The sequence below is a fragment of the Xyrauchen texanus genome, chromosome 8, assembly GCF_025860055.1.
Source record: "Xyrauchen texanus isolate HMW12.3.18 chromosome 8, RBS_HiC_50CHRs, whole genome shotgun sequence".
NCBI lineage: Eukaryota > Metazoa > Chordata > Actinopteri > Cypriniformes > Catostomidae > Xyrauchen > Xyrauchen texanus.
The window spans coordinates 36,461,664-36,471,401 of record NC_068283.1 but is presented as its reverse complement, the minus strand read 5'-3'; the positions used below and the strand labels follow the sequence as shown (position 1 = coordinate 36,471,401).

The 9,738-nt window shown below is 39.5% G+C and overlaps 1 protein-coding gene across 1 annotated transcript; it reads right to left on the bottom strand.

Annotated features, from left to right (window-relative positions):
* Positions 1 to 381: 381 nt before the first annotated feature.
* Positions 382 to 9,335, bottom strand: LOC127647646 (nuclear receptor subfamily 1 group D member 1-like). The gene is made up of 8 exons (XM_052132021.1): positions 8,876 to 9,335; positions 4,039 to 4,347; positions 3,854 to 3,942; positions 3,268 to 3,412; positions 2,418 to 3,145; positions 2,090 to 2,275; positions 1,750 to 1,960; positions 382 to 1,411 (listed from the first exon to the last, which is right to left on the bottom strand). The coding sequence occupies exons 1-8, from the start codon at positions 8,925 to 8,927 to the stop codon at positions 1,215 to 1,217; spliced, it is 1,917 nt and encodes a 638-aa protein (XP_051987981.1). The 5' UTR covers positions 8,928 to 9,335; the 3' UTR covers positions 382 to 1,214.
* Between the last annotated feature and the right edge of the window lie 403 nt (positions 9,336 to 9,738).

Genomic DNA, 9,738 nt, shown 5'->3' with positions numbered 1-9,738 from the left:
ATTTAATTGAGTAAAAAAATGTAATGAGGAAAACAATGACTGAGTGCACCTTTAATTATGGTGATATGAGAGTCACCGTCTTGTGTGTCTGGAACGTCAAGGACCCTGTGTGCCAGCTTGATAATCTCAGCGGTTACTTTATTTACACCAGGCAAGTAAACTATTGTTCTGAATGCAGGCTGTCATCTGTTCAACCGCACAGCGCGACCAACGCAAAGCTGACGCGTTTACTCACGCGACACTCCACTGCAGAGCTGCCGAACCTGATGTGTGTCGCGCTTTTATACAACTTGAATTTAATCAAGACAAACACAAAATTGAAAAATGCTGATTGTTATCTATGTACTTAAAAAAGACAACACACTTCACACGTTTCGTAGAATACCTTTATGAAGTAAAAGACATTTGAAATACATGGCTGCATATTCAATAATATTCATACACTCTACTTATATGTTTGTGCCCAGATATATATATACATACATACTTTATATATATATATAGTTTGCATTGAGCATGTGAAGTTTACAAAAAAAAATATATATTATACATTTTAAAACAGTTTAAGTATATTTATATATCATATTTACACTTATTTTACAAAGTCACAGGGATGTAAAAATGTCCGGAGGATAATACCACATAGACTGTAAATTGTCATTTGCATTTTATTTTAAATGATCATTTAATCTCTGAGCATGTGTGTAGCAGGATCCCAGGCCTGACTGGGTATGAGGAGACATCTGGTGTAATCTGCATATTCTGCAGCTGGTGTCTTCTATCCCCTCTCTGGAAGTGGCATGGAGATCCTTGCAAGAGGCATTTTGCACTTGTTCCCTATGGTTTGTCCTCTCTGACGAGGGTCCCATACTGTATATTTAAAGTTCTCGAAGACAGAATCATAATATGTCTCTGCTATGGAGCTGTGGCTTTGTTCTTCTTTTAGTATTAACCTAATTTTGCCACCCATTTCAAGTATGTCTGATAAAACAAGTGGTACAAGAACCCTTTTAATTGCCCTGACCATGAAGGCTATTAAGTGGCCATTAGAGCCTTTTTTCACTTCATTCTAAAGTGTCCCTTCAAATGTGTCAAGTGCTTTGAAGTCATCAGTTTTCTTTCTGATGGGTTCTCTTGGAAAGGGTACCAGTGTTGGTATCATTTTTGTCTTTCAGCCAAACTTATTGTGCTTCTTATGGCAGCAGTCTTTGAGCTCATGCATCAATGCGGAAGGATAGCAACTTCTCAGAGTGCATGTTATTCAGTGTGCGCAGGTCAGGAAGTTTGAGCAGCAGCTTTGTGAATCGGGAGCCGTCTTCAGGGGCACTCTTGCTGATGAGGGATCGAAGGGCCCGGATTAGACTTTCCTGAAGCGTCTCCACTGAATTCACATTTTCAATACCAGAGCGATCTGGACAGAAATGGATGAATTGAGTAGGAATTACAAAATGGGCACATTTTTTGGATTTTAAAAGGATAGATCACCCAAAAATGAACATTCTGTCATAATTTACTTTCCCTCATTCCTCAACACATAAGGAGATGTTAGGAAGCCTATGAAACCATTCGCTCTCATTGAATGTAAAAATCCAGTGAAAATAAATGGTGATACGAGGTTAACATTCAGCATAAATTGCTTTTTGTGTTTGTGTGTTCCAGAGAGGAAAGAATGTCATGCAGGTTGAACTATCCTTTTAAGTTACTGGTAAATGATGATCCTCAAGTCATTGATGCTTATTTGTTACTCACCTGCAGATACAAGCACCACAGCAGTGAAGAGTCCCAGCTCTTCTGATGAGAGTTCTAATGCATTGAGTTTTTCACTGAAGTCGAACATGGTGCCCAGCAGAATTCCCATGCCCATGCTTTTCAGTGCATCCAGGCTGTAGGTGGTGCCAGAGATGAATGTTACAGTCCTCTCTTTTACATTGAAAAGAGAGCAGAAGCGTACCATGAGGACCTGCGGGGAATATTCAAAGATAAAAAACTGTTACTCCATCCAACGTGTACAATACGGTGAGGTAGGAGACTAAAGGGATAGTTCAATAAAGCAAAGTAAGATTTTTAAAGTAAGGCACCAATCTCTTACCTCAAATGTTCCAGCCTTCAGCAAAGTGACCTGGTCATTTTGGGATAATGTGCTGAACCCTGGGATGTGTTTGGCAAACTCCACCACCTCTCGAACTGCTGGTGTGAAGCTCAGAGAGAAGTCTTCCCAAATTTGCTGGGGTGTTTTGTTGGGGTCTGCATAAGGATGCATATTCATTGGACAAGCCTGGGAAAAAAGCACCAGAAAAGGTTGAGGTTACTTCCAAGAACTTTGTTTTTTAAGGATATACTGAAACTACTTGAGATGCTAGCCTAACAAAGAATTCTGTGCTTTACCAAAATCTGAAAATATCAATATAGCTTCTTACCAATAAAATCTCTTTGTGTGTTTTCCATGGACAGTTTTGACCCTGGGAACTGCTGTTTATCTCCTGACCATTGTGGACTCCGTAGAGATTACTGTTTGGAGGCCACTGCCCATTTTTATTTTGCACCATTCCATGCTGATGCTGTCCAGGTGCTGGGGAGGCCTGAAAATGGTGGCCATTTTCTGGTGGTGACTCAAAGTTATTATGATGATGAGCGACATTATTATCATGGTGGTAGATGGTGTTATGGCCATTAAGGTGGAAACCAGCCATGCACCGATTGCTGCTTCGGTTGTCTAGCTCAGTATTGTGAGGCAGCAGTGCTGGACCTAATTTATCATGGGCATAGACGAAGGTCTCACGGTGTGCCCTGGTTATGGCAGCAATGGTTGTGTCTACATCTGGGCTGGCGCACAAAGGTGGAGAATAGGAAAGGGGTGGAGGACTCTGAGCTTGCTGCTCTGATGGGGAGGCTGGTGCAGTGTGGGAAGGTGATGTTGCTACAAGCACTGCAGATGGTTGGGGCCCTATTGTAAGACCAGGGCACGGAGATGAAGAAGAGGAGGAAGTGGATGGAGAATCAGAAGAAGAACAGTGGGTGTTGGATGTGATGCTCGCCAGCTGAAATTCGTTCTGCAGCTGATTGTTCACCATGTTATTCATTGCGTTCTGCATCTCGGCCAGCATGCGCTGCTTCTCACGTTTTGGGATACGGCCAAAACGAACAGCTGGGGATAAAGAAAGGACATACAATTTATCACATGTCCATTTCCATGACAATATTATGTTTAAAAACTTTTCTATTAACATTTCAATGTATTTCTCAATGGTTGGTTGAAAAGATGCTTACCATCGCGGGACATGCCCACAGACAGACACTTCTTGAAACGGCACTGTTGGCACCTGTTCCGGTTGATCCTCATAATAGTACAAGTTTCATTCTTTAGGCACTTTTTGTACTGGATGTTCTGCTGGATGCTGCGTCGAAAGAAACCCTGTGGACAATGGTGACAATGTAAACATTAGCCATTTTAAAAATGATGTCCTACAATCAAGATCATTAGGTGCTTTTCCACCATCGGGCCGAACAGTTCTCACTGCGTCTGTCCTGAGAACATTTAGCTAACCATGTAGAGAATTTCGGTCCGGTTTGTAATCGTACCATACCAAATTAAGTGGAAATGCTACCGGAACCATTACTCATTGAGCTAAGAACTGTTTGGCCCGATGGTGGAAAAGTCCTTTTATTCATTTATCTTGTGACATTACGGATGCCACTTCTACTCCATTTAAAGTGGTCAAAAAAGTCCATTGAACTTATCACTGCATGTTATAATTTTGGTACCGCTTTGAGTTTTTTTATTTCAAAATGTGAGCCAAAACTTGCATTTTAAATTTTAGTGGGTTGAACATGTAAAAAGATGCAACTTTCATACCTTGCATCCCTCACAGGCATGGACACCATAGTGAAATCCAGACGCCACATCCCCACACACCTTGCACAGCAACACCATTCCATTCAGCTCTGAATGGAGATAAAGACAAGCATTGTAGTCATTCCAAAGGCTACTTTCCTATACAGATCAGACAACACAAGTGAACTACTGATATTTGTACTTACTAGTAAGGGTGGCAACTGATTTGTTGGGTGAATTGCGTGCACTTCCACCATCATCACGACCTCTTGGGGATCCACTGGAGCATGATGAGTTTCCGTCCTCACCTGATCCTGAACTTGAGCTGCTGCTACTGCTGCTGGTGTACATATATGAGGAATCTTGGGATCCATTGGGGGAAGGTGGGAATGAAGAGCCGAAGCAGGTTTGGGTAAGGGAGTGCATACTGCCATTGGAATTTTCACTGTACATGGACACAGGACTGGTGCGGCTGGGAGAGCCCCCACATGATCCAATGTATGATATTACCCCACCTAGTGATGAGAAAGAAAAGCACAGGGAAAATTGGTTTAGAAAAAATAAATAAATAAAGATACTTTATATAACAGCAACTGGATTCTTTCCTCTCTGATGCACTGGGGGAGCACTTGAAAACAGAAAGTGAGGCCCACTGAGAGGGAGTTAAAAAATTTACTATGATATTTTAAAGGCTCTAGTTCTTTGGCTTAGAGATTCACTATGGTACTGTGCTAAGCCATGTGAGCAAGGAACATCTCCCTGATGTTATTTACTTGCTAGCTCACATGCACAGGCATGTGCCATTTACAACAGTGTTTGTTTTGATTAGATCCTGTTTATTAGTGCCTGTATGCTCAAACCAGATAAGATCAGTCAACTTTGCTCTTGAGGAACTACACAGAGTGCTACAGTTTACACCTTTGGCATTGACTGTGGTACGTATTCTGTTCCTTAGTGTCCAGTACTTCCTTCGCTCTCTTTTGACCATTACCAGCAACATGCTTCATTGAGTTTGATGAAAACCACAGATTTATGATTATCTTGTCCTCTATACTATTCCATCTTTCAAGTTAGAAAAGTGAGATATGCTTGAAGATATTTATAGATGTCTTTTGCTGTTTATTATTTAATTCTTAATCACCTTTTTAAATGTTAAGAATAATGTTTTGCAGCAATACTCCATTCCAAATGCCAGAGGCAAAGAACACTAGCGATGACATAACTACCGTTCACTACCGTTCACTAGTACACAAGTTCAAAAAGTCACTGTGTCAGGTGGAGCCACAACAGGGAAACGTGCTGTTGCTTTGCTTCCCCGCATTCTGCCTCAAATGCCCCTGAACAACTTACATTTATCAAACTTTTATACAGGTTTGGGGAGTAACGGAATACATGTAATGGGATTACATATTTAAAATACAAAATATAAGTAATTGTATTCCACTACAGTTACAATTCTAATCATTGGCATTTAGAATACAGTTACATTCAAAAAGTATTTTGATTACTGAAGGGATTACTTTGCATTTTATTGTCATTTGTTTCATTTAATATTTAGTCCTTTCAGATGGAAAACATTTATACATATAAATGATGTGATCCAAAGTGCATTTGAACAGCGGTGAAACACTTTTAATATGATGTGTTACATTCATACGAGCAGACAGAGAAGTACGTTTGAAGTTTGGAGCACAAGAAATCCACTTTACGCTAAGCTAAAATGCTTAGCGTAAAGCTATTTTGCATGAACTTTACGATCAAATATTTTTAACAACAAAATCAAGTTGGATCACAATTTAATTTTCTAGTAAGACCTTTGATATTAGAGCAAAAATCATATTCTTGATAATATTTTTTTTATTGTTTTCCTGTATAAATATCTAAAAATCCTTAAAACAAGATCAGTTTGATTTATCTAGTTTTAGAAGCAACACTGCATAAGATATTCAGGTTTTTCAGAGAATGTATTTTTAACATGTGTGTTTTGTCTTACTGTACTGACAGAGTTTTTATAGCCAAAACAACTGAAAAAATCTCCCAGTGCTGAAGAAGTAATCCAAAGTATTTAGATTACGTTACTGACCTTGAGTAATCTAATGGAATACGTTACAAATTACATTTAACAGCATGTTTTCTGTAATCTGTAGTGGAATACATGTCAAAAGTAACCCTCCAAACCCTGCCTTTATGTCATGCTCTACTCTTTCTAAATGCACCAAGAATCCTCAACAAGTTATTGGAAAATTGCACAAACTGCATCAAACAGTGAGTTCTCATCCTGGCTGCTGACAGATTTTTGTGTTAATTAACCACTTAGACTTCCCCTGAGTCCATTATTAAACATTCTGTCAAAAGCAAATAGGCTACTTGTATAAGCACAACAGGGGTGCGTGTGAGCTGTTCAAGCCTATCATTGGGAGAGCACGCCTCTCTTCCACGTGCGCCACACATAGACAGCCCTTCAACGAGACTCATTGCATTCAAAACACATCCAATTTTTGTTTTAAAATTTTCCACCATTCATTCTCCTTTTCACACAAACCCTTACACTACATAGAAATAAATACTATCAACTTTTACCTAGTGGAATATAAACAGTTACATTTATTTATTTATTTGTTTTAAATTATAAGATTAAACATTTCTATTGCTGTAGCTGTAGACTGCAGATTGTTGTCAAGCAACCACATAACACTAATGCAGTAATGTGTGGTCACAAAAGCTGAATTTTTACAGTGCTAATATGATCACATTAATATAGTATGTGCTATCACAAAACAATGCGCATGTTTACCACGTGAAAATAATTGCAATAATGTAGTGTGTGCAGTGACAAATGAGCATTTTTTACAATGAAAATATAGTTGCATTACTATAGCGTTTGCGGTCACAAAATCGGATTTGTTCGACACTAATATAGTCGCATTACTATAATGTCTGCAGTCGCAAAATCGCATTTATGCAACGCTAATATAATCACATTAATATAGCGAGTGCGGTCACAAAATCGCATTTGTTCAACACTAATATAGTCGCATTAATATAGTGTCAGCGGTCGCAAAATCGCATTTATGCAACGCTAATATAGTCGCATTAATATAGCGTGTGCGGTCCCAAAATCGCATTTGTTCAACGCTAATATAGTCGCATTAATATAGCGTTTGCGGTCCCAAAATCGCATTTGTGCAACGCTAATATAGTCGCATTAATATAGCGTGTGCGGTCACAAAATTGCATTTGTTCAACACTAATATAGTCGCATTAATATAGCGTTTGCGGTCCCAAAATCGCATTTGTGCAACGCTAATATAGTCGCATTAATATAGTGTGTGCGGTCACAAAATTGCATTTGTTCAACGCTAATATAGTCGCATTAATATAGCGTTTCCGGTCCCAAAATCGCATTTGTGCAACGTTAATATAGTCGCATTAAAATAGCGTGTGCGGTCACAAAATCGGATTTGTTCAACGCTAATATAGTCGCATTAATATAGCGTGTGTGGTCACAAAATCGGATTTGTTCAACACTAATATAGACGTATTAATAAAGCGTGTGCGGTCACAAAATCGCATTTTTACAACACTAACATAGACGCATTAATTTAGTGTGTGCGGTCACAAAATATTTTAGCCTATATGTACTTTCACAAAGTACCAGTTTTTACAACGCTATTATAGTCGCATTAACATTGGGTGTGCGGCAAGGGCGTAGCCAGGAAACTAATTTTGGGTGGGCCTCAATAAAAATGGATAGTCCAAGTTTTCGCCCTAATTTTTAAAAAATGTCATAAATATATATTTCAAATATATATATATATATATATATATATATATTTATATAGAATAAAGTATAATCTCTATTGTGCGCCAGGGTCGGGTGGACGCCACAAAATCCTATTTTTACTTTTTAAATGTTTTTGTTTATTATTATTATTATTATATACAAAGGCGTCGAACTCGGCACATTGAATTTTGTAATGACAATCATTTACACTAATGACAATAAATCAGTGATTAACGTGTAAATTTTGAAATGTAGGCTGCCAGTTTCTTCTCTTCTTTGTGTCATAAATTCAGGTTAGGCACCATATTCGGTTTAAAATCCAAGACAATTCTGCATGTTTGATAACAATAACTTAAAAAGATATAAGCTGGGGTGGAGATATTTGGTGACGCAGTATTCATGCCAAGAAAAAAAAAAACTGTTACGTTAAACTGGATCAGTTTCATGTCCCACTTTTAAAGTGAACACGAGTTAACGTGACGTTCAGCCCCGCGTCTCAATATTCGGTCCAATCGCAGCGCGCACATGGCTCAGCCTGCATCGTCACACACGGGTTCGCGCTGGGAGGGCAGACACGGGAACGAGGCGGTATTATGTAATGAGCGCCTGTGCTTACCAATAGATGTAGGCGGAGAGGGGAGAATGAAAACAAAAGCACATGGCTAGGCTCGGCTGTCCATGTGAAACGACGCTCGCCTGCATCATAGGGATGTCCGTACACCTGACTTTTCTGTTATGACCTAGTTCGTCCTTAACCCGTGACGTCCTTGCCCTAGTCCGGCATCCAGATTCGATCTATATCTTTAACTTTTCTCATTGGAAATAAGCTACAATATGAAATTGCAAATTAAACGGCGTTCTTCCTCATTTCTATATGTCGCAATCAATCGTGCCGTTAGTCACGCGCATATAGGTCTACAGATGTTATAAAGCATTTGCACACGAAAATGTAATTTACACACCATTAGAAAACAACGAGACAATTCGACGAGCATGAACGCCTCTTGATAGGCTACTACAAAATGTCATTTAACCATGTAATGTTTGATAGGATACGTAAGAACATATGTCCTATTTGACTACACCAATCAATGGTTTTATATCAACTTTACGGATCCGTGTCTTCAAACCACAGTAGCGCGCAATGCAAACAACTCAATGGCATGTCAACGCTATTAATTCTGTTAAAGCAAGCAAAAGACAGAAATAGCTAGTGACACTGATAAACAAGACTGTTCTAAAATGATCATGTGTCTTACCTGTGTTGTTCGTGTCTACTGCTGTCGTCATATTGAGTCCCAATAAAGTCATGCAGATATTGATCAGAGAATCTCGAATGCAACACCAAGAGGAGATGTTCTCGCTCTAGATGCACTGCTGTTTTTTTTTTTCTCAGAGATCGATGCTTCTTTAGTATATAGTCATAACTGTCAAGTAATGACCCTTCTAAAATCGCAAAAAGTAATTAAGCATCTGATAGATGCATGCAGAAATAAAATGACGAAGGCTGAGTTACGCGTAATGTGTCAGTGAAATGTGGTTCATTCAATGAAAGTGTATCATACGCCGGTGCGACTGTCCTTTCTCTCGCCCAATCTGTGTCGATCTGAACAGTTCTGTCAAGTCGACCCGGTTTTGCTTCGGCTGCCTCGTTCCAAAGCACATGCATAGGTGAGATGAGCGCAGGCGCACCGGATCCGCCGCCGCTGCACGAGGCTAGAAATGTGTCCATGTGACCCCGGCAACAGCCTCGTGGCCCAGTGACACAGTTTCTCCCGAACACATTTTAGGTCCGAATTCTAAACCTCCCCGCGCACGTGGCTGAGTCAGTACTGGGAAATATAGCCTAGTTTATATCGAAAAGTTTGAAATGGTCTGATTGGAAGATGAAGTGTTTGTACGTCTGTACCTGGTGTCTGTGCTTGAGTTACACGCGTAAAAGGTGCTTTTGGATAAGGGGAAGTTGTAAGTCAGGGCAGCGCAAGTGGTGTTGTTAGCCTACAAACTAGTCGGTAGATGTGAAACTATTCAGCCCACATTACATACTCAGAATGTGTCAGTTTCTATGAAAGACCTTTACTGTAACTTGCCTTCAGTAATTGTCAATGTGGTAATTCATTAT